The 24,317-nt window shown below is 41.1% G+C and overlaps 3 protein-coding genes across 5 annotated transcripts; all 3 read left to right on the top strand.

Annotated features, from left to right (window-relative positions):
* Positions 1-76: 76 nt before the first annotated feature.
* On the top strand, positions 77-6,916 carry LOC130184353 (zinc finger protein 260-like). Its single transcript, XM_056400319.1, has 2 exons — positions 77-2,275; positions 3,965-6,916. Exons 1-2 carry the CDS (start codon positions 1,783-1,785, stop codon positions 5,272-5,274), a joined length of 1,803 nt encoding a protein of 600 aa, XP_056256294.1. The 5' UTR covers positions 77-1,782; the 3' UTR covers positions 5,275-6,916.
* Positions 6,917-6,989: 73 nt separating this feature from the next.
* LOC130184344 (zinc finger protein 665-like) lies at positions 6,990-17,255 on the top strand. 2 transcript variants are annotated; one of them, XM_056400305.1, is made up of 2 exons: positions 6,990-8,049; positions 13,936-17,255. In XM_056400305.1, exons 1-2 carry the CDS (start codon positions 7,557-7,559, stop codon positions 16,080-16,082), a joined length of 2,640 nt encoding a protein of 879 aa, XP_056256280.1. In that variant the 5' UTR covers positions 6,990-7,556; the 3' UTR covers positions 16,083-17,255. The 2 variants fall into 2 exon arrangements, with proteins under 2 accessions (XP_056256280.1, XP_056256281.1); XM_056400306.1 differs by lacking the exon at positions 13,936-17,255 and adding an exon at positions 10,150-12,343.
* Positions 17,256-18,885: 1,630 nt separating this feature from the next.
* LOC130184355 (gastrula zinc finger protein XlCGF57.1-like) lies at positions 18,886-24,282 on the top strand. 2 transcript variants are annotated; one of them, XR_008829964.1, is made up of 3 exons: positions 18,886-19,064; positions 19,980-20,050; positions 21,565-21,701. XR_008829964.1 is itself a non-coding variant. In XM_056400322.1 (2 exons), exons 1-2 carry the CDS (start codon positions 19,001-19,003, stop codon positions 23,268-23,270), a joined length of 1,770 nt encoding a protein of 589 aa, XP_056256297.1. In that variant the 5' UTR covers positions 18,898-19,000; the 3' UTR covers positions 23,271-24,282. The 2 variants fall into 2 exon arrangements, 1 of the variants encoding a protein (XP_056256297.1); XM_056400322.1 differs by lacking the exon at positions 19,980-20,050 and having other exon boundaries at positions 18,898-19,064; positions 21,565-24,282.
* The last annotated feature ends 35 nt before the right edge of the window (positions 24,283-24,317 follow it).

The following is a 24,317-nucleotide window of genomic DNA, read 5'->3' as shown; positions in this document are numbered from 1 at the left end:
TGTTAGAGGATCTACTCCTTCATGTTAATGTGAAAATCTCTATGAATGTTTGTCCTGATCAGAGGTTTTATAAGCAGCTGGACTGAGTCATGGGTGGAGGGGTGAAACTGTTAGTTTCCTCATCAGAAAAGGTTGCTGGGTCTCACAGGGTTTTATTAACAGCAGCAGAATTCCCTCTGTAATAACTTTAAACCATGAAACTGATTAAAACATGTTTCAGTGGATTCACTGTGAGAGGAGGATGAGAGGAGTCAGTGTGGCAGCCTGAGAAGAAACTCCTGTCTTACCTGTCTCTCTCTCAACAGGTGATAAATATCACCTTTGCTTTGTGTCTTTGTCCATGAATGAATGAACATGAGGAACATGAATGAAAACTGAAAACAGATTCATGTTTAGATTTAGTCAAAAACAAACAGTTCCAGAGTGTCTGGAAAAGTTCCTGTGGTAATAATAATATATAATAATATAATAATAAAGTAGAAACATTAGAATGAAAAGAAAAGTTAGTTACAGCTCAGTTATAAAAAGTAAACATTTCTTTTTTTAAAAGCGTCACTTCCTTCTATTTCACAAAAGTCTGAATAATAATTTCATTCATGTTTTTAAATCAAAGGCTCAGAGTCTTAAACAAACACTGGTTTTCAACACCCTGAGAGTTTGTTTGTCTACAAAATCACAAAGTCTCAATTTTAAACTAAAATATTTCTCAAGAGAGAAAAACAGGAATTCTGGTGTTGGAGGTTTGAAAATGAATCATGTAAAAAAAATAGTGAAAGTAAAAACATTTCATATTTTTTGTCTGACTTTCTGTGGTTATTTGAAACGGATCTGACATCCGGTTTCACATGCTCTGAGAATAAAGGGACATTTTTGGTCGATTGACTCTGATCAATCAGTCAATTATTGGTCTCTGAAATATCTGTTGGTCAGACTGAAGACTGTGAGAAAAGTCAGAAACCTGACCTCTGTGTGGTAAGTAAAGTTTAACGATTATTGTCAGGTTCAGTTAATTTGCAGATAATTGTGTCAATCAGTTGATTAATTGTGTGAAAATAAAATCTTAAAAATGTCTTAAAAATGTTAAGTGACGTCTTCAAATGTCTTGTTTTGATTCAGTTCAGTGAAACAAAACAAACATGAGAATCACTGAAACAATTAATAAATCACTAATATCATTTGACTTCACTTACTGTTTTAGCGTCTGTGTGAGTGTTAGGAAAACAGACTTAATACATTGAGCAGGCATTTTATTAGGTACACCTGTCCGGCCCGATGTAATACAACACAGTGGCTTCAATCCTAATAAGGCTAATATGTTCAGGTGTCAGAAATGTGAAAATTTGACTACATGTTATTACTAAGTTTCAGAATCAGACTGAAGTTCATGTGGACAAAGAATTAGTAACAGCAAGTAAGAATAGACAGCTGAGGAACAAAAAGCAGTAAAGAGCAGTAAATAGTGGTAAGCATTATTATTATTATATATAGTTTATACAGCAAAGAAGAAGAAATGTTCTGTGTGATATATTCACAGTGTGTAAAGATAATGTTAACTTAAAGGTGTTGTCTTACTGGACGACATGACATGAAGTATTATGAGAAGGTGGATGTTAATGTCAGATCTGACTGTACAGGTGTTTCTGATAAACTGTAAACACCTGGTCAGGTGTGTGTCAGACTCTACCGGCAGAATAAAGTAGAGTTGGTGTATCAGTGATTATGATCCAGTGATATAATAAACTATATGTTTGATAATGGAGTATTTTCTCAGTCAGTGATGTGATGTTCCTCCACTTCTACCAGTCAGCCTCAGTCAAACGTCTGTGTTTACGTCTTCCTCCTCCAGTCCAGCAGAGCTCGCTGTTCGCTGTCGTCGCTTCGCTCTCCTCTGAGCGAACTGTCGTCGACGCGGAACTCGGTGTCTCTGTTTACCTCCCCGCTGCCTCTCTTTGTTCGCTGGAAGCTCAAGTTGCGCAGAAAAGGGGTAAAATGTGCGCTGTGCAGCTGCTGCGGGTGTCGGTCCATGAGCGGATGAGCGCTGCCGCTGAAGACTTTCTCCTACAGGTGGAGAAAAGAGAAGAACCGGCTGAAGTCCCGGCGCTGAGAGCGCTGCTCACCGAGCGGCTAACGGCGGCGGCGGAGGAGATCGTCGGTCTGTTTGAGGAAACCGTGGCGGAGTACGAAGACAGAGTGGAGCGGTCGGAGCGAGAGATCTGCCGCCAGAGGAGGCTGCTCGATGCTGTGCTGAAGCCCGAAGTCAAACTGCACAGAGCAGGTCAGTGTCCCTCGCTGCACCCGAATCAGCACACATGCTAATGTCAGCTAGCATGGCCCAGCTACCTGAAGGTTTTTACTGAGCTGAAACGTGTTTCAGAGTCAAACTGATGAAAACTACATCACAGGACAGAAACACATGAAAACGACTGAATTAAACACAAAGAGAACAACAAAAACACTGTTACCAGGTAACAACCACAACTCCCATAAGTCTTAGACAATGCATCGCCAGCAAAGCCTCATGGGAGCTGTAGTTTTTACATCCTAACAGACCATTGATGATTATTTGTTGACAGCAGCTTTCATCATCAGTTCATCTGCTGATTTTTATTTTTTCTCTCTTTCTTCATTCTCAACATCGAGAAACCTCAGTTTAACTTTTCACATGTGCAGATCAAGTCTCTATCAAACATCTGGGAACATCCAGATGTGGAGATCATGTCAGACTTGATGAAGAGAAGCATCAGAAACTCACATTTGAGAAGTTGCAAATGTCTGGGATTTATTACTGGAAACTATTAATCAATGATCAAAATAGTTTCTGATTTAATTTTATGTTTATGAAATAATCAATCAACCAATTGACTAATCATTACAGCTCAATTTTATTGGTGTAATAACTGTTGAAGAGTTGCAGGATAAGGAAGATTTAATAAGATAAGAGCTGTTGTGTCTGTTTATAGCATGTTTAAAATGATGCAACTGTTTGACCAGGAAACAAATCACTGATAGAAAATGTCTTAAAATAAAAAATTAACCAGTGAAGGTGAAGAGTTATATGTCAAACTCAGCAGCTCAGTCACAGCTGATATCAGGGCTGAAGTGAAGTAGGATGTTGTGAAGTAGCGTGGGATCATGGGAGTTGTTGTCCTCACCACCATTATTGTCAGCTTCTCCTGGTTTGGATTCCTTCAGTGTCAGTCGCTCAGGAGGTTTTTACCTGGAGCTGAATTATCCACAGAGGTCTGCTCCTCTCCAGAACAAACAGACGAGGTGATTATACCCAGTAGAAACGCTGAATAAAACAGTTTCACATTTAAAGTCAGAGGACACAGGACGTCTCTGAGGAGCTGGGAGCTGAGATGTCTAACATTTACTCAGCTTTTTCTCTGATAACTTAAGATCCAGGTGTTCAATGACTAAAATCTTTCATTTGGTTAAAATACATAGTTGAAAATGAGCAAGGTGTAAAAAGTTTATTATAGAAATGTGGCTTAAAACTGGATAAATTCTTCTGGCAAACGACTAGAGTAAAGGAAAAAAAAAGTAAGCCTGTGGCTAAAACTGGATCAGAGAAGATGAAGTCCTTCCACTACGGACACACCTGGGCTGAGCCTGTGGTGACACCTCCCCTGTAAACATGTACAGGATCACTTTAATATATGTGTGTGATTTCACTTTCAGTGTTTGTACCAAGAAATCACTGCAGCAGAAGCTTTTACATATTGAAAACAGAATCATCTAAACTTTGAAACTAAATTTAGTCCAGTTTCACAGCTGTAGATCTGTTCATCAGCTGCGCCAACAACAAACTGAGTGATGTCAAAATGCAGTGGCAGCGTCACAGGACAAGAGTCGCTGTTGAATGAGTTTTTAAAATCCTTCAGGAAACTGCATTTGTTGTATCTGCAGTGGCTTGAAAAGTCATAAACTTGTGTTTTCCACAATGTGTGTGTCTGTGTTTCAGCATGTCCTGCAGACGTCCATCAGCTTCTGATCAGGACCGAGGAGCTTCCCCCTGAGCAGCAGGAGTGGATCTCCAGTCTGGACCAGGAGGACCAGGACGACCCAGAGGCCCCTCACATTAAAGAGGAACAGGAGGAACTCTGGACCAGTCAGGAGGGAGAGCAGCTTCAAGGACCGGAGGAGGCTGATATCACCAAGTTCACATTCACTCCTGTTCCTGTGAAGTGTGAAGATGATGATGATGAAGAGAAAGCTCAGTCCTCACAGCTTCATCAGAGTCAGACTGAGGAGAACAGAGAGGCAGAGCCTCCAGCCAGCAGCTCAACTGAACACATGGAGACAGAGGCTGATGGAGAGGACGGTGGAGGACCAGGACCAGACAGGAACTCAGATCCAGACAGACATTTACAACCTGTTAGTGAAGACAATTCTCTAGAATCTACTGAGACTGATGACAGTGATTGTGATTGGACACAATCCAATGAAGCTCAGTCAGGTGTAGAGGTGGTTAAAAGCAGTGAAGCTGAGACTGATATTGGATCTTTGATGAAGGACAGACCGTTTCCTTGCTCCTATTGTGGTAAAAGATTTAGTCTTAAGGGGAACTTGAACAGACACATCAGAGACCACACGGGAGAGAGACCATTTCCCTGCACAGGTTGTGATAAATCATTTAAAGACAGTGGGTCGTTAACGGCACACATGAGATGTCACACTGGAGAGCAACCTTACAGCTGCTTATTCTGTGGGAAGAATTTCAGCGGGAGGGGAAACATGACCAGACACATGAGAATCCACACAGGAGAGAAGCCATTTACCTGCTCAGTGTGCAATAAAAGTTTTCATGTTAAAGAACACCTCAACAGACACATGAAGTACCACACAGGGGAGAAACCCTTCAGCTGCTCTGTCTGTGGTAAAGGTTGTGCTCAGAAAACAGACCTGAAGAAACACATGAGAGTCCACACGGGAGAGAAACCGTTTAGTTGTCCATTCTGCGGAAAGTGCTGTGCCGAGAAAGGAGACTTGACCAAACACATGAGAGTGCACACAGGAGAGAAACCATTCAGCTGCAACGTCTGCGGCAAAAGTTGTGCCCAAAAGGGCAGCCTGAAGATTCACATGAGAATCCACACAGGAGAGAAACCATTCAGCTGCTCCGTCTGTGGCAAATGTTTTACTGTTACGGGACATCTAAAGAGACATATGAAGCTGCACACAGCAGATGGTCAGGTGACCAAGTCTCCAGACACTTTATCAGGCAAAGAGAAGGATGGCGTTGACAGCGTGGAACCGTCGAACACATCGTGATGGTCCATCAGTCAGGAGGAGAGAGGACCTCTGAGTCAGTGAGGTGGTTTTGGGATGCAGCCATATACTAGCCCACGTTTATCAAGCTTCTCAGACTCGTGCCATTAAGGATATTTATTAGATTGTGATAAATAACAGTGATTCAGTTGATCAACAGTGTTTCCCACAGACTCGGTTGTATTTGTGGCTGTAGCTGACTGGGGAGTAGCCTGGTAAATAATACCAGCTGTAAACGGTGCTCCTCTACTTTGTGACACATGAATAACTTGTGTCACTTTGTGTCGAACAGATGACCCTCATTGATCAGCTCCCGTCGGTGAGTGTTGACTCAGCCTGTACATGTACGCAGCAGCTCTGTGCACACCGAATGACAGACACACAGAGAGGGACGGTAAAGAGAATTCATTGATTTTGTTGATGGTCCACTGGCCCACCGATGTGGCAGGATTCCTCCCAGTGCTCCTGATGGCCAGTCTCACTATGACAGATGGTCTGTTAGGGCTGGGTGATATGACTTCAAATCAGTATCATGATTATTTCAAACTTTTACCTCAATTATGGATATTGAATGATTCTTTTGTCTCTTATCGGTTTCTCTCTTCTTTTGAGTTGTGCTCTCTTCATGGCTTTTGTCCGTCCAGATCACAACACAACCCCAGAGTTAACAAACTAAAACAGGGTCAGCGCTGTGTTTCGAAAAGTCTCCGTTTTTAGGGGCTGAAAACTCAACGAGCCTCAGTTTTTGTGTCGTTCACATCACCAGCTTCACTTTGAGTGAGCTCGGACGAATGTTAGTTGGACGGGGCAGAGCCACATGACTGAACACAAGGAAGTATTGATTAAGGGGTCAGTTCATGAACGCAGCATTGGGGAAAGTATTGACTGAATTAACCGACATGAACAAGACTAAGTTGTGAGAGGGTCTAAATGTCCTAAGTTCACACACACAGTTGGACAATGAAATAAGATTTTTACCCATTTAAAATATAAAAAAGAAAAAAAAAAGAAGGAAAAAAACACCAACTTATCCACTGATTCGGATCAGAGCAAAGAAACAATCCTCTGGAGGGAACAGGTCGACCTGGAGAGCAGGCTGAGGTGTTACATTTATCTCCAGTGTCGAACCGAACACACAAACCTGAGAACATGGAGGCAGTAAAGACACATTTCCTCTGAGGAGCTTGATAAAAGCTGGAGCCTGAACACTACTCACACAAAGGCTGTGTGAATGAAGAAAAAAATGGATGCTGCTGTTTGGCTACAAATTCAGCTTTATTATCCCCAATGTCGCTGTTAGAAACAATGTGTTTATAGTTTATAGGAGAAAATGGACAAGTCAGACACACAGTTGGAGGACCTGAAGAAGAAGCTTTGACTCGGAGAACAACACCTGTGGAGGACTGATGGGAGCTTTTTTGGCTTATTGTAACTGAAACACTCTGATCTGCTTTTTTACTAACTGTTGTATAAAATCCTGTCTGAGGAGTAACAGATATCTGTTGCTGGAAGATGTTTCACAGCAGGATTGTTTTGCCAAAAATTGTGGTTAATATTCGCAAAGTTGCAAGTCAGCAAGATCTTTTAAGAACACTAATCATAATATGTGATTATATGAAGTAAAAATAAAAACAATCTCCTTTTATGATTGTGTGAAAAAACCTTTATTTTAGTAGGTAAGTGTGAGCATTGAAATGTACCTGAAGTCATTCAGTGCTTCTTTAACACAGCTCCACACATTAGATCAGTCTGAGGACGAGTTCGGGCAGAGCGGATGAAGTCTAGGGAAGCTGGAGCTCACATAGACAGTGGTCACCTTAACACATCTGACTTTACATGTACACAATTTGGATCATCCTCTGCATCAGTAGTAGTAAAACAAATGTTGTATAACCAGATTGTTAAATAATAGGCTTGTTCCTGCTCATTTTGCCACAACTGTAGAAGATAAATTCAGACTTGTATCATGAGATAAATCCCTGAGTCATAAAGACTTATTGTATATTAGTCTGTCAGGAGCCGTCCTGCAGGATTAATTTGAACCTGCTTCACTGAGTTTATTTTGTTGACCAACACTCCTGTCCCTGAAAGTCTGAATCTTTACTTGAGGTTTTATATTGAGTTATTTGGATTTATGTCTACTGGTTAATTCAAAATGAAAAAACAAACAGTTTCTCAGAATAACAACGTTGTCACTCATCAGAGTAACTCAGTACAGTTACTGTACCTGAATAAAAACTGTAGGTGCTTGTAGTTTTCTACTGTACTTCTCAGTCAGTGATGTGATGTTCCTCCACTTCTACCAGTCAGCCTCAGTCAAACGTCTGTGTTTACGTCTTCCTCCTCCAGTCCAGCAGAGCTCGCTGTTCGCTGTCGTCGCTTCGCTCTCCTCTGAGCGAACTGTCGTCGACGCGGAACTCGGTGTCTCTGTTTACCTCCCCGCTGCCTCTCTTTGTTCGCTGGAAGCTCAAGTTGCGCAGAAAAGGGGTAAAATGTGCGCTGTGCAGCTGCTGCGGGTGTCGGTCCATGAGCGGATGAGCGCTGCCGCTGAAGACTTTCTCCTACAGGTGGAGAAAAGAGAAGAACCGGCTGAAGTCCCGGCGCTGAGAGCGCTGCTCACCGAGCGGCTAACGGCGGCGGCGGAGGAGATCGTCGGTCTGTTTGAGGAAACCGTGGCGGAGTACGAAGACAGAGTGGAGCGGTCGGAGCGAGAGATCTGCCGCCAGAGGAGGCTGCTCGATGCTGTGCTGAAGCCCGAAGTCAAACTGCACAGAGCAGGTCAGTGTCCCTCGCTGCACCCGGAAAACACCGAGTGATGCCGAGACCGAAGCGGGCTTGATGCGAAATCAGATTTTATTTCAACCGATTCTCGCGCTTATTCGACTTTTCTCGACACGTTGATGAAAATAGGAATTGGTCACGAGGTGACAAGTGAGATCTGCTCTGCTGCACCTGGTGGCAGCTCCTCTATCTGACAGTAGCTAAGCTATTGCAGCTAGCTGTTGCTTCATATTAATCGTGTGTTGGCAGCGCTGCCTGCTGGACAAAGTGTGAACGACCGTCACTAAGTTATGAGACTGTGGTTAAAGTGAATCTACAATCTACAATAAATAAAAACTCTGCTGTTAGAGACAGTGAATATATCACCTATTCATACAGCTCCTTTTAAACTCAGGTCACACAAACACAACATTACAATAGGAGACACAAAGAGTGACCATAATAACTCAGACACAACAACACAACAGGTCTTCAGCTGGAGAGTCAGTGTTTTCAGGTACCAGGTGTCACTCAGAGGACTTGAGGGTGTGCGAGGCCTTATATGAGGAGGAGGATCTGGACTGTAATCCTGAGTGTAGGGGCATCAGATCCAGGGTGATATGAGGTCTTAGTGGGTGCTGCAGAGTTTTGGACTGCGACTGAGTAACAGTGTCTTGGTTGGTCTTGGTCACAAAAGCACAGGACAGGTTTCTGTGATGTTCCTCAGGTGAAAGTTTCAGGACTGAACGACTGTTTGATCTGCAAAGTTGTTTTCAGCAGAGTTTGACTGGAGGAGGTCGAGCTGTTACAGTGTGTAATTATCCTCCATTGTTGTTCAACTGCATTTTATCAGAGCCATTTTCCTTTATTACCACACACACACACACACACACACACATACTGTAGTGGAGCTAAAATTATTGATTGATTGATTGACAGATGATTAGTTGCCGAATCTCCTAATAATCATCAATTAATCATTTGCTCATTCCAGCTTCCAAAATTCAAGGTTTTGCTGCTGTTCTCAAATACTGTGTAAATTCTCTAGTATAAAAAAGACATTAAGAATACCAGTAAAACGACCTGACAAAAAAAATTAATCTGCAGTTATTATGAGAATTGATCCATCGTTTGAGTTCCAAACACTTTAATGGTTACAGCTTCTCCTTTGTCTGAACATCTCCGGTGTCTGGACTGTTGATGAAGACGCCTCGGGCTAAACTGAGATGGACATTCTTTACTATGTTCAGATGTTTGGTTTGTTGTTTGTTTGCAGAGGATGATTCGTGGACAACTGGAGCTTGTGCTTGTTCATATGCGGCAGTGGAGGATTTATGGACAACTGCGAGTAATGCTCATTGATGAAGGAACGTACCCCAGACTGACTGACTGACAAGGAAAGGCTCAGACCATGTAGTGGACGCACTGATCGGTGATGTTGCACAGGGTTTCGTTGTTTATGTTTCAGGAGACCTCACCAGCTTTGGTTGAGAGATACTGACGCACAGTTTTTGTTTGATCCATCCAAACAAAACATTACACTTCCAGACAGAAAGTGTAGATGACAACAGGCTCCTCTAGCTCTGATCTCTTGGTTCGGCTGAGGAAGGAGACCGTCACAGTTTGGCTCTGCTTGGGTAGGAAGGAAGCAGTTGCAGGTCTGTGGAGTGATCTTCCTCTGGGAAGAAAGATTTTTAAGAGTTACTCTACTGATTTAGCATCTTATAACATCGTCGGGCTCATGTCAGTTACAAAAGTCAAAATCAGCAGAGTGAGAGAGGTGATTTGTTTTATTCCACACTTTCTTCTTCTTTGTCAAAACCTGGCACCTACACGATTGGAGTGTGGGGTGTTATGCTAGTAAGAGCTAATGTAGCCTGCACCAGAGGTGAGGGGTGGGGGACCCTCAGACTTTTAGTCTTCAGACCCATTGCACGCGGACTCAGGTGACATCACCTGAGGAGATTTATGAGTTTTCACTCAGCTCCCTCTGGAGACACTGGAGGATTTTTACAACGTTTTTTCACAAATGCAGTTCCTCCACAACTACTGGAAACAGAATTTGATGTGTAAAATCCATGGAGTCCCCCTTTAAGCCCTCTCTACTCTCCCCTGCAGACGACCAGCAGCAGTTGGTGAGGAAGGAGGAGCTTCCTCCTGAGCAGCAGAAGTGGAGTCTGGACCAGGAGGACCAGGAGGACCAGGAGGTCCAGACTCAGCTCCTACACATTAAAGAGGAACAGGAGGAACTCTGGACCAGTCAGGAGGGAGAGCAGCTTCAAGGACTGGAGGAGGCTGATATCACCAAGTTCACATTCACTCCTGTCCCTGTGAAGAGTGAAGATGATGATGATGAAGAGAAAGCTCAGTCCTCACAGCTTCATCAGAGTCAGACTGAGGAGAACAGAGAGGCAGAGCCTCCAGCCAGCAGCTCAACTGAACACATGGAGACAGAGGCTGATGGAGAGGACGGTGGAGGACCAGGACCAGACAGGAACTCAGATCCAGACAGACATTTGGAACCAATTAGCGATGACAACTCTCTAGATTCAACTGAAGCTGAGACTGAAGTCAGTGACGATGATTGGAAGGAGACAAAGAAAGGTTTAAAGACTCTCAAGAATAATAAAGTTCGTACCAGTGATACGAGCTGTAGTACTGGTGAGAAACCATTTAACTGTTCCCAGTGTGGTAAAACATTTAGCTACAGTTACCTTCTTAAGAGACACATGAGAACTCACACAGGAGAGAAACCGTTTATCTGCTCAGTCTGCGGTAAAAGATTTTCACAGAAGGGAAATATGGTTTATCACATGGGCCGCCACACAGGAGAGAAACGATTCAGCTGCAGTGTGTGTGACAGGAGATTCACCTGGCTCTCTGGGGTCAAAAGACACAAGTGTGTTGATGACTCACTTGTGTCAGTAGGTGAAACAGAAGCTGATGGAGAGGACTTTGGAGGATCAGAACCAACCAGGAACTCCGATCCAGATAGACATTTACAACCGGGTATTGATGACAAGGCTTCAGACTCTTTTGGACCTGAGACTGAAGACAGTGACGGTGATTGGCAGGAGACCAGGGGACCTCGGTCCTGTCATATTGACGATGCTGTTAATACCAACAAGAAACTATTTAACTGCTTCAAATGTGGTCAAATGTTTGGCTACAAGAAAACTCTGCTGACACACATGAGAGCTCACGCAGCAGAGAAACCATTCAGCTGTTCGGTCTGTGAGAAACGTTTTTCATGGAGCGACAGTTTACAGAAACACATGAAAATCCACAGTGGAGAGAAACCGTTCAGCTGCTCGGTTTGCGGGAAATCTTTCATTCAAAAAGGAAATCTTCAGGTGCACATGAGAACTCACACAGGAGAGAAACCATACAGCTGCTCCGTCTGTCTTAAAGGGTTTTCTCAGCGCTCACACTTAATTGATCACATGAGATGTCATACAGGAGAGAAACCTTTCAGCTGTTCAGTTTGTGAGAGGCAGTTTAGATTTAGAGGGGGTGTTGTAAGACACATGAAAATCCACATGGGAGAAACCAGTCAGCTGCAGTGTTTGTCTCAAGAGATTTACTCAGAAGTCAGGAGTCAAATACCTTAAACGTGATGTCGAGAGCAGCAGCAGACGTGAAGGTGCCTGATCAGCTGTTAGAGAAAAACAGTAAGATAGAGACAAATCATGTTCATCAGAAGTGACAGAAGTCAGCTCAGCCAACGATTCCTCCGAACAGCAGAAATATAAATGTTCTGATAAAAACAAGAGCACATTCAGTTTCTGCACACCAGCTGTTTACACATATTTGAAGTGAACTCTGGTCACTTTACGTTTCAAAGAGCTAAAAAATTAAATTGAAAAAAGTCCTAAAATGACCTGCAGACAAATGACCATTTAGTTCACACCATCAGTACAAACTGTGGATTCATGAACCTGAATGTTGTGAGATGTTACAAGGTCACATGACCCAGCAGGAAACCAAAAACACGATACAACAGCCAAACTGCTTCCTCATCTGTCGGTTTAGCAGAAGCCGAATGATAAACATAAGAAAATGTCAAAACTGGTTAAAGTAAATAAAAACTAATGAAATGCTTGATGGACCTGAGGTGTAGTGAAATACTGTCAGTTTTACCTGTGTAATGAGCAGAATGATGATTTTAATTTCTAAAATTTATCTTGTATCAGGTGTTTATATTAGCTGAACTGAGCGTAACGAACAAGAAAATTTAAAAACACAATTATTACTGTCAGTTTACGGCTCTGTTTAAAGCTTTCGGTTGCTCTCAATAAAATTTATTTTAAGATTTTGGCTTTTGTCTTTTTCTTGTTTCTTTGTTGTCGGTGGTGATGAGAGAAATATGATCAGAAAACATTTAAGTCGAATTGTACAAATATCTACCTATGAAATAAAACCACTGAATGTAACTTTACAGCCAGTGAAAAGAAATGAAGGAGTAATATAACATCTTTCACTTTTTCATATATCTACACTGAATATTTGACCTTTCTCATTAAAAAAGTTCTTGGGAAAATATGCAGTCAAAATATGTTAAAGTTATCAGCTCTGAAGCTACAACATATTTATTTCTATATTTCTATGGCTCTCAGTTTTTTATGCCGGACCGAATACTTTCTTGATGATGAAACTCTATTGATACGACACAGAATCAAAATCTGGTTGCTAGAAAGTGAAAAGTGGAGATATAAATTCTTGAAAATTAAAGATTCGTCATTTGGGTGTGAATGATACGCCTCTGTTCCTGCTGGTATAGATCAGAAAGTCTCTCCTGGGTCACTTTAGATCTCAGCCAATTTCTAATCCTCCTCACAGCAGAGAAACTTCTCTCACATGTTGCTGATCCACTTGGCATATTTAGCGGGTTCATTGAGCCCCCCCCCCCCAAACTACGCCCATGATTAAAATTAGGCCTTCCCTTACATTTGGAAGGGTTACCCCCTCATTATATTCATGTCCTCCTTTCTGTCTTTGTGCATCATTGTCAAGCTCAAGCACACATCAGAACAGTCGAGTATGAAAAGGAGTTAGTTACCTTGTCTGTCTCATTCATCACATCACTAAGATTAACTTATTTATATATATATATATATATATATATATACACATGCTTCTCCCCAGTCCTCCTCTTGTTAGTCCTCTCTCCAGACATTCAGTTTTAGTAAAGAAGACCCAGAGGATCCTTCAACTAAACAGTTATATAGTTTATTATATTATATTTTTATGTATATATATATATACACATGCTTCTCCCCAGTCCTCCTCTTCTCCCCAGTCCTCCTCTTGTTAGTCCTCTCTCCAGACATTCAGTTTTAGTAAAGAAGACCCAGAGGATCCTTCAACTAAACAGTTATATAGTTTATTATATTATATTTTTATGTTTTACCTTTATGTTTAACTGACTCTTTCACCTGTAGGTGTTTGAGGAAATGTTTGTATGGGATATCACACCTGGCACATTCCTCAAACGACGTTAAGGTCCCATTATCTGATACCATGAGGTCCCTATTGTCTTTAGACCTTTTCCAGTCTCCGTCATAAAACCTGCATCTGCTCTGTCTGGTAGGAAGAGGTGGTTACTCCATGTTGAGCTGACGTGCTGGTGGAAAGATTTTTAATGTAAACTCAACAGTAGGACAGTTCTTACACCGATCAGAAAATAGAAATCTGGTTATCTATAACTAATAAGTTACCTGAGAATAACAGAAAAACTGAAAGTTAAAGAGAGACTTCAGATTGGCTTTTTCTCTCTCATCATTTGACCACAGGAAGGAGATGTCACAGTTCGACCCTGTCTCAAACACACAAACCATAGAAATGCAACTTCACTGGAATTACTGTTCACATGTTTTTCATGATGTCTATGTGTCTGTTTTCCAGACGTCCAGCAACTGCTGGTGAGTAAAGAGGAGCAGCAGGAGTGGAGCTCCAGTCTGGACCAGGAGGACCAGGAGGACCCAGAGGCCCCTCACATTAAAGAGGAACAGGAGGAACTCTGGACCAGTCAGGAGGGAGAGCAGCTTCAAGGACTGGAGGAGGCTGATATCACCAAGTTCACATTCACTCCTGTCCCTGTGAAGAGTGAAGATGATGATGATGATGATGATGATGATGATGATGATGATGATGAAGAGAAACCTCAGTCCTCACAGCTTCATCAGAGTCAGACTGAGGAGAACAGAGACTTAGTGGGAGGAGAGGACTGTGGAGGACCAGGACCAGCCAGGAACTTAAATCCAGCTGGTCACTCACAGCCAGTTATTGATTACAAGGCTACAGAATTATCTGTAGCAGAGATTGAAGTCAGTTGTGATGATTGGGAGGAGACGAGCGAATGTCACTCAGGTTTGAACTCTGTGGAAAGTAAAGACGACCCTGTAAGCGATGTTAGATGTAATCCTCCCGACAAACCGTTTAGCTGCCCTGAGTGTGGCAAAAAATTTACAAAAAGTGGATTTCTGGAGACACACATGAGAATCCACACAGGGGAGAAACCATTTAGTTGCTCAGTTTGTGGAAAGAAATATACAAGAAAGGGATATCTGATACAACACATGGCTGTCCACAGAGGGGAAAAGCGACAGAGCTGCAGGATTTGTAACAAAAGATTTGTTTGGCACTCAGGAGTGGAGTGTCATAAGTGTGTCACAGGGATCTCGCAGCTACATCTCACCTCTTCACCTGCTGCCGGTATGAGATGTAACACTGGTGGCAAATCATCGAGCGTCACTGAGTGTGATAAAAGACTTTGCTACAGTCATCATCTGAAGAAAGACATGGGGGCTCACACAGAGGAGAATCTGTTCAGTTGCTCAGTTTGTGGTAGAAAGTTCACACAGAGGGGATATCTGATACAACACATGGCACGACACACAGGGAAGGTACGATTCCGCTGCTGTGTTTGTGACAAAAAATTTGCTTGGCGTCATGAGCTCAAAAACCACAAATGTGGCGGTGAGTCCTCGCAGCTTCATCAGAATCAAACTGAGGAGAAGAGAGAGGCAGAGCCTCCAGCCGGCGGCTCGACTGAACAGAGGAAAACAGCAGCTGATGGAGAGGATGGTCGAGGATCTGATACTGATGACAAGACTTCAGACTCTTCTGTATCTGAGACTGAAACCAGAGATGATCACTGGAAGGACAGCAGGGAACCTCCCCCAGGTTTAGATTCTGTGGGAAATAGTGATGCCCCTGTGAGCACTGTGGTTAGTAGCACTGACAAGAAGTCGTTTATCTGCTCTGAGTGTGGTAAAGCTTTCTGCGGTGAGGAAAATCTGAAGATGCATATGAGAACTCACACCGGAGAGAAACCATTCGGCTGTTCATTTTGTGACCAAGGATTTACACAAAAAGGATATTTGACAAACCATATGGAAGTCCACACGGAGGAGAAACGCTTCCTTTACTGTGTGTGTGGCAAAAGATTCGCTTGGCGTTATAACCTCAAAGACCATAAGTGTGTTGGCGAGGCCTCACAGCTTCATCAGAGTCAGGCTGAGGAGGAGAGAGAGGCAGAGCCTCCAGCCAGCAGCTCAAACACTTCAGACACCTCTAAGCTTCAGGCTGACGTCAGTGATGATAGTTGTAAGGAGACCAGGGACCATCAATCAAGTTTAAACTCTCTAAACATTAATGAAGTGCTTGAAGGTGACACAACAAGCGATGATGTGGAGAGACCGTTCAGCTGCTCTCAGTGCGGTAAAAAATTTCGCCGCAAGAAAAATCTTCAGGAACACATGAGGATTCACACGGGAGAAAAGCCCTACGGCTGCTCAGTGTGTATGAAATATTTTTCATGCAGCGGATCATTACGAAAACACCTGAGAATCCACACCGGAGAGAAACCTTTCAGCTGCTCGGTGTGTGGGAACCGTTTTACCGAAAGTGGACATCTGAAGGTGCACATGCGAACACATACAGGAGAGAAACCGTTCAGTTGTTCAGTTTGTGGTAAAAGCTTCACCTGGAGGCAAAGCTTCAATAATCACATGAAATATCACACAGACACAACTAGACAAATGAACTAGAGACACATTGTGATTTTCCCAGGAGGAAAGCCAAACTCTTCCATGCAGAGTTGTGTTTATAGATGCAGCCAAATCTAAACACTTCTCATTCACTACTCGTGTCAATGTAAAGTCAAGTAGGGGAGAAAAGCTACTGCTGCGCTGCTCTTTGGCTCAAACTCTGATTCATCATTTCAATGTAATTTCCATTTCAAACAGAAAAGTTCACAGTTCAAGTGTAAAACTCTCTTGAACTTGAGAGAGAAGTTAAGGAGCTGCACGGATCTGGCCAATCACTGAGGGAAGGGGAGTGATTATTGGATCGTCCAATCAAAGAAGAACTTTGGTTGATGCCGAGACCTGTAGCGTCTCTGAAATGTACTGAAGCAAGAAAATCTAAACTGTCTTCAAACACCTGTGCCTTATTTATGTCAGCAAACTGAAAGTGAAGTGAAGCTGAGAAGAGTCCTGAAATAATCTGCAGACGGATGACAGTTCACGGCATCAAGACAAATCATGAACTTATGAACCGTGGTGTTGCCACATGGTCTGAGGTCACATGACACAGCAGCAGAACAATAGCATTGCCAAATTATTTCTGAAAAGTAGAGGTGGGCACAATGAAGGGACTCTTCTTCTACAGTGTAAAATATGTATTTTTATGCCACAGTATTTATTTATATCCAAGATTATTTCGAGAAGAAAGGTGCATTTTATAGATAAAGTAAAAAGATGGGAGTGTCTGATAAATATCTAACATTTTATCAGACTGATTCAACAATAATGTAAATCTGAAAATACAATAAAAGTATTTTCTGTATAGATACCGTGATATAAACAAGGGTTAATAAAATCCTGTTGTCTCAGTATGTAATGATGTATTGCCCAATATTCACATTCATTGAATAGGATTTTGTTTTTTATAACAGTGGTGAATATATTATATAATCTTGTCTGTTTCATGAGTAGTATGATGATTATATTTTCTTTGTACTGTATGATACATGGATCAGCCCGTCAGGTATTTGAATGTACTGAATCTGCATTGTAACTAACAAGAAAGATGATAAAACATAATCATGAAGGTTAGTTTATCGTTTCAATCAGTAAAGTTTATTACAGAAAAAGAACCTGGTCTTATTTTATTCTGCATTTCTACATAAAAACTACCCAGAGATGTCCTGGTACTTTATACTGCACAGAATTAAATTAAACGTCTTTTATAGTCTGAAAATCTGGTCTTTCCTTAGTTAGTAAACTCAGACTGTAGTTGCTGGTGTCCAACACTAGAGGGCAAAACATCAACACAGAAAAGGCTGAGAGTTGAAGTTCCTTTTCCTCCAAAACAGTATGAGAGGGTCGTCGCTGAGCTCAGACACATTAACATTTAAAGACAGAGATGTTCATCTTGAGAATAAGGCAGTTTTAAAACTACACCCTTCACACAGCACTAAACTCCTGATGCTGAGACATCAGCAGACTGAACCTAACATTGTACTAATACCCAGTATTAATACCCAGTATTAGTACGGTGTTTGTGATGAAGTGCTCAGTCAGTGTTTTTCCACTTTATTCGAATATGAGTGAGGATAAAAAATAAAATAATAATTTAAATGCTTGAAAACTGGCGAGTGAGCCTTGAGGGATGTGGTGTTTTATAAAAATTTAAAAGAAGATATCGTAGATCAGACACCTGCCATGGGGCCTGGTTTGTGTTGATCCTGGTGTTGCAGACTAGCTCTCGGGAATGTGAATGTGACCTCTGGTGTGGGAGGTGGAGCAGTAGATATAGCTGGGCTGACCTCAGAACTGACTCTGAAACACCTTCTCTGCAAAATCTGAATCCTGAAGTTAACTTCTCTTTCTGAAGAGAGGGTTGTCTGAGGTTAAGAGTTATGTTCCACTTCCCTTGTGAGATTTATTGTGAAAAACTAAACTAACCAGATAAAATGAAGTAAGATGTCACGCACAGTAAAATAATGTAGATCATACTGAATTATAATGTATCCAGTCAAGAGGACTTGTCATGAAATTGTAACCTGTTTCACATACAGTTTTACTGATGGTTCAAGGTCTTTGGTGTTTCCTGTCCCACAACAGGAATTCTGATCACAGACCACAAAGGTCATGACAAACATGATCACTTCCTCCTTGAGGATGAGGATCTTCTGATGATTTATTCCACACATACACTCTATATCGTAGGTTTGATACCTGCTTGATTCATCTCTAATCTTTCATGCTGTCTTTGTTAAATTGCATCATCACAACTTCATGCACGAAGACTCATCATTTATTTTGTCCACATTATATAAGCTTCAATATACTGAAACATGAAGACAGCAAATGGAAGATTTTTGCTCGTTGTCCCAGTTCTGTCCATATTAGATCTGCTGTTTAGGATATTATTGATAGAAATCATCAATAAGTTAATGAAGGATATACTGTACAAACCACCTCCAGTGAAAACCTGTCTTTGCAGGTACTCTAAAACATCTGGTCTGTTTCCTTATTGTTTAATGTTGACATATTTATTAACCCTGTACATGATTTGAGCCATGTTGGAATCGTTACGTTTTAGAGTCTTTAATTCAGTTAGTTTGTTGGTTAAAGGTAAGAATGAAAATTAGTCATTTGTATGTGTTTTATATGCATTTCTCCTAAAGTTCCACGCATTAATTAATATGGAACTATAACAGACAATTATAAATAAAAATAGGATCATTCAATTTTAAATTGGATAGGTGATGTGACATCAAAGTGATGATAAGAAACAATCAGCACGGTACGGGCCTCACAGAGGATTTTATTTTGAAACTTGTCCCCGGAAGTATGGGTTAATATTTTCTTAACGATCATAACGATGCTAGCAGTAAACGGAGTCGTTGGCTAAATCCAAATAACGAGTGGAAACCCGTCGTTTTGTGAAGAGATCAGCGATGGACCGACGCCGTAAACTGTTGGATGTGGTTTTTAAATCTGAGACGAAGCTGAGAGGAGAAGGTTTGTTCTCTTTCTTCCGCGGGAAACGTTTACTGCTCTGCTACGGTTGCTAAGCTAACGTTAGCTAAACAATTCACCTCTGAGCCCGGGAGTAAAACGTTTTCCATCAGAGGAATAATTTCCCTGGACATCAGGAGCCTTCAGATGTATGTATGTAGTTTAGTGGGGTCTTTTCGTTTGATGAAAGGACAGAACTGTCACGTGGGAGCTTTAAAACTAGTTTTGAATATTTTTTGTTTTATAAAATCCATGTGTGAACTGTGAAACGCTTCAGGTGCAGTAAATCTGTAGTTATTATATTACAAACAGATGCAAGTCTGTGTAACACACAAAATAGGATAAATTATGCCTTTATTCAAAGTTCTGTCTTTATGAGTTATTCCTCGTTTACTTTAGGAAAACTTCATTTTCTATGACAGCTACTATCATGACAATAAACCCAAAACAAAACAGAAGAAAAATGTTTGGTTTCTTGTTAGAACAAGAAACTTTAATGTTTTTATAAGACGTTTTCCCACGATATAGGAAGACATCTTTAATGTACTGTGACATTTTCTTGTTTTATTATTTTATTATTATTGTATTTTAATAGGAATTGTTCCTTGTTAAAACTAAATATTTCTTTATCTCATTTTTATCTCAAAGCAAATAGTCATAACAAACTCTTGTCATTACAACATAAGTTAATTTGTTGTTATAACAACAAACTTCCTCATGGTGTTAAATAAGAAAAGGTCTATCACTAACTGAAGAGACACTGAAGCCAAGAGCATGCAGACTGATTCACACATACCTAGAGATAGATCTAGTTGTGTCAGCATGTTTTGTGGCTTTCATAAAATAATAAACATGAAAACAATATTTTAAGGGGAAAAGGACAGTGTAAAAAACACAGTATGATTTGTTTCTCAACAGACATCTGACCAAGAGGGCAGGCAGGACGAAAACAAGATGATGTCACAACCCCAGTTGATGCTGTTAGTCAGGTGGTTTGCCAAATCTGTAGCAATGTTGTGACAAAATTTCTAAGCAATGAATGAATTCGTCAACTGACAGGAAATAAACCTGTAATTATTTCAGCTCTACATTCTATATTCCAGTTTGTCTAATGTCTGTCTTTGCTGATTTCCCTGGTGTCCTGCGATATCACAGTGTTTCCCTGATATTCATTTTGCAGCGGCAGCTCACCAATACAAAATTATTGCTGCTGCTGCTGCAGTGTCATGAAGTTGCAATCACACGCCTCTGCAGAGGACTTTTAATTTGAAATGATGGCTAAAGTGGAGACATATAGCTATACCTGGCAAAAGTGAGCGGAAGCAAAGAAACAGAGAGCGAGAGAAAGATAGATTTAAGCAGCTAACATTAGGTTAGATCGATTTTTATTATATATTTATATTCACTCAGACCGCAGTCGTACATGCACCGCCCAGTTACAACAAAACCCCTAGTAGTTAGACTGGCCATCAGTAGTACTGGGACAAATCCCAGTGGACCACGACAAGAAGAAGCATAACATTGAAAGCACTTAGTTTCTTTGTGGAGGTCTATGTGATCAGGAGGCTGCATTTCAGAAAAACATTCCTATAGAGATGCAATGTGCAAGGAGCAGCAGGTATTTTCTCCACTTTGATTTCCAGTTCCTCTTTTACTGACATACTTGATCTTCATTAACACAAACTCAGGACTGCAGGTTTATTTTTTGACCACCAGTTTGAATTATATCAGCTTCATTTCTGTCAGTTTGGTGCATGAATCTAATCAGATGTAACAAATTCAGAACCATTAATCCCGTCACTGTTGTGTTTACAGGCTTGTACCTTTTCACTTGTTATTGGAAAACTAGATATTTTCTGGCACAATCTTTTATGCAGATGTTTCAACCAGGAGGAGTTCAGACTGAAACTGTTGATTAAATTGATTATTATGAAGCACAAATAAATAGAAGAGAGATAACTAGTAAGTAATTTTAAGATGAAAACACGTAAATGTGGAGACCTGTGAAATACTAGCTTGTTAAGGGTTTCAAACTGACCTGTTTCTAAAACTTTTGTGTTTATTTATAGTCCACCTCTTCTTTCAAGTTTTTTTTGGTCAACACCCAGTAGATGTCACTTGTCAGCAAGTGCTGCGACAGTGATTACTGTCCATGCAGCTATAAACTCTTCCATAGTGAATTGCAGCATCTTACCAGAAAATTTGATTTGATTTTTTTCCATTTGGGTTGTTTGGGTTCATCAAGTTATTTTCATCCCTGCTTTTCTGTGCACCAACATAGTGTCTGTGTGGTCTATAAATATACCTTTTTACCTCTGTTAAGAAATTGGGCCCTGAAATGTACTGTAAGAACTTCTATAATCAGTGAATCAATTCATTGGATCATCAATGATACAGCATTTAGTCAGCGATTATATAACTGCCACTGTAACCAAAGAGCTCTTAAATGTTATCAAGCTGGTTTTCATGGGTTTACATTTATAGTTATCTTTCTGTGCCTCAGTGTTACCTTCAGATATCCGAAGAGTGATTGTTGGGGAAGAAGAGCAGCAGGAGTGGAGCTCCAGTCTGGACCAGGAGGACCAGGAGGACCCAGAGCCCCCACACATCAAAGAGGAACAGGAGGAACTCTGGACCAGTCAGGAGGGAGAGCAGCTTCAAGGACTGGAGGAGGCTGATATCACCAAGTTCACATTCGCTCCTGTCCCTGTGAAGTGTGAAGATGATGATGATGATGGAGAGAAAGCTCAGTCCTCACAGCTTCATCAGAGTCAGACTGAAGAGAACAGGAGAATTGAACAGATGAAAACAGAAGCTGGTGAAGAGGACTCTGGAGGACCAGAACCAGCCAGGAACTCAGATCCAGACAGCTGTTTACAACCAGATACTGATTACAAGGCTTCAGACTCTTCAGATACTGAAGTTAGTGATGGCGATTGGGAATCTCAGTCCGGTTTAGATTCTCTGAAAAATAATGACGTCACTGTCATGGATTTTAACTGTAATACTGTAGAGAGATCATTCAGCTGCTCTGAGTGTGGCCAAAGATTTGGCCGCAAGCCCCATCTGAATGCACACATGAGAATTCACACAGGAGAGAAACCATTTAGTTGCTCCTTTTGCGGTAAAAGATTTTCTCAAAAGGGAAACTCAATTAGTCACATGAGACTTCACACCGGAGAAAAACCTTTCAGCTGCTCCATCTGTAAAAAATGTTTTAGATATAGTGGAGATGTCAGCAGACACATGAGAATCCACACAGGAAAAAAAAAAATCAAACGCAGTGTTAGTGACGAGATCAACAGCAACATTGACACGGTATCAGAACCCGACAGGAACTTAGATCCAGATGGATATTTACCACCAGTTACTGATGATAAAACCCCAGAACCTGAGACTGAACCGAGCGATGATGGTTGGAAGGACACCAGGGACCAGTCAGATTTAAATGCTCACGAAATTGATGATGTCTCCGAAAGTGATATAAGATGTAACACTGACAAGGAGTCGTTTAGCTGCTCTGAGTGTGGGAGAACATTTTGTCGCAAGGACCATCTGATGAGCCACATGAGAACGCACACGGGAGAGAAACCATTCAGTTGCTCGGTTTGTCAGAAACGTTTCAGCTGCAGCGGGAACATTTTGGCACACATGAGAATTCACACAGGAGAGAAACCCTTTGAATGCTCATTCTGCGGCAAAAGTTTCAGTCAGAAAGGAACTTTGCAGCTACACATAAGAATTCATACTGGAGAGAAACCGTTTAGTTGCCCATTTTGCGATAAAAGATTTGCCCATAAAAGACGTATGACCCTGCACATGTCGGTCCACACAGAGGAGAAACGATTCAGCTGCAGCGTTTGTGACAAAAGGTTCACTTGGTATACTCAACTCAAAACCCACAAGTGTGTCGGCGAGTCCTCGCAGCTTCGTCAAAGCCAAACTGAGAAAAAGGTTTCTGCCAAAGAATCTTTTAGCTGCACTGAGTGTGGTAAAAAATTTAGCCTCAAGGGGAATCTGAAGACACACATGAGAATTCACACAGGAGAGAAACCGTTCAGTTGCTCAGTTTGTGGTAAGAGTTTTAAACAAAATGTACATCTCACAGAGCACATGACGATTCACACAGGTGAGAAACTGTATAAATGCAATGTTTGTGGTAAAGGATTCAATAAGAAGTTACTTGTCAAAAAACATACATGTGTTTAATCCCTGGACACTTGTCAGCTCGTGATCACAATCTGAATTCATGGATTTATATTCACAAAGATGTTGAGTGAATAGAATAGTTTGGACGTTTTGCAGTTAAAAAAAAAACCCAGCAGTGAGATGTGAGTTTTTCTGCATGTAAACAATCTACCTGACTGTGCATCGTTTTCCAGTATAGAAGGAAACAATGTTCATGAAGATTCGGATCTTGTTAGCAACTCAATACCTGAGGTTTGATAATTACTGAATGTTTAGTGTTGAAATCAAAACACCACTGATTGTAGAAAGCTGAAATGTTTTACTTTGAAACCATCTATCTCAATTTATGTGGCCTGACCTGAGCCAACCACACTCAACTGTCCCACTGTTACTACAGACACATGAACTAACTACAGACAGTATCTTATGGGGAGTTGTGAATAAAAACTGACTTCAAAACACTACCATCCTTACCTGAACAGGCAGGGAGCAACATGACACTGTTGAGAAAGACGCTGCTTCAAGGCTGGGGTTTAAGATACTAATGTAATTAGAAATGTCAGTGGGATTTTGAACAAGGTTTTCTTTCTTTCAAATTGCACAATGTGAAATTTATCAAAACCAAATAATGATGGCTTTCAAAGTAAAGAAATAATAATTTTAACATGAATAAATATTGAACAATCAGTAGTGATTATATTTAGGTGATAATAAAATGACAGGAGGAAGTGGTGATCTGATGTTTTTTTTTAGTCTTTGCCTCACACCATGTGGGAAAATCATTTTATAGACTGATCTGACAGAACAATCTCCTCTTCAACTTAATATGAGAATTTCAAACTGTACAGTGATAAGCTGCGGGAACACAATGTTAATATCTTGTTTTCCAAAAAGAGAATCTGATGAAGCTTCATGTTTAATTGAACATGCTTCCACTCTGAATTTATACTGTAACTGGACTCGAGGAGTTGATAGCGCTTATCATATTCTGTTATTTTATTCTTTGAATAAATACACAATGGACACAAAGTGACTGTTTTGTCTGTTTCTTTGTCTGATCCTCACTTT

The sequence above is a fragment of the Seriola aureovittata genome, chromosome 16, assembly GCF_021018895.1.
Source record: "Seriola aureovittata isolate HTS-2021-v1 ecotype China chromosome 16, ASM2101889v1, whole genome shotgun sequence".
Taxonomy (NCBI): Eukaryota; Metazoa; Chordata; class Actinopteri; order Carangiformes; family Carangidae; genus Seriola; species Seriola aureovittata.
This window is presented reverse-complemented; position numbering and strand designations above follow the sequence as displayed.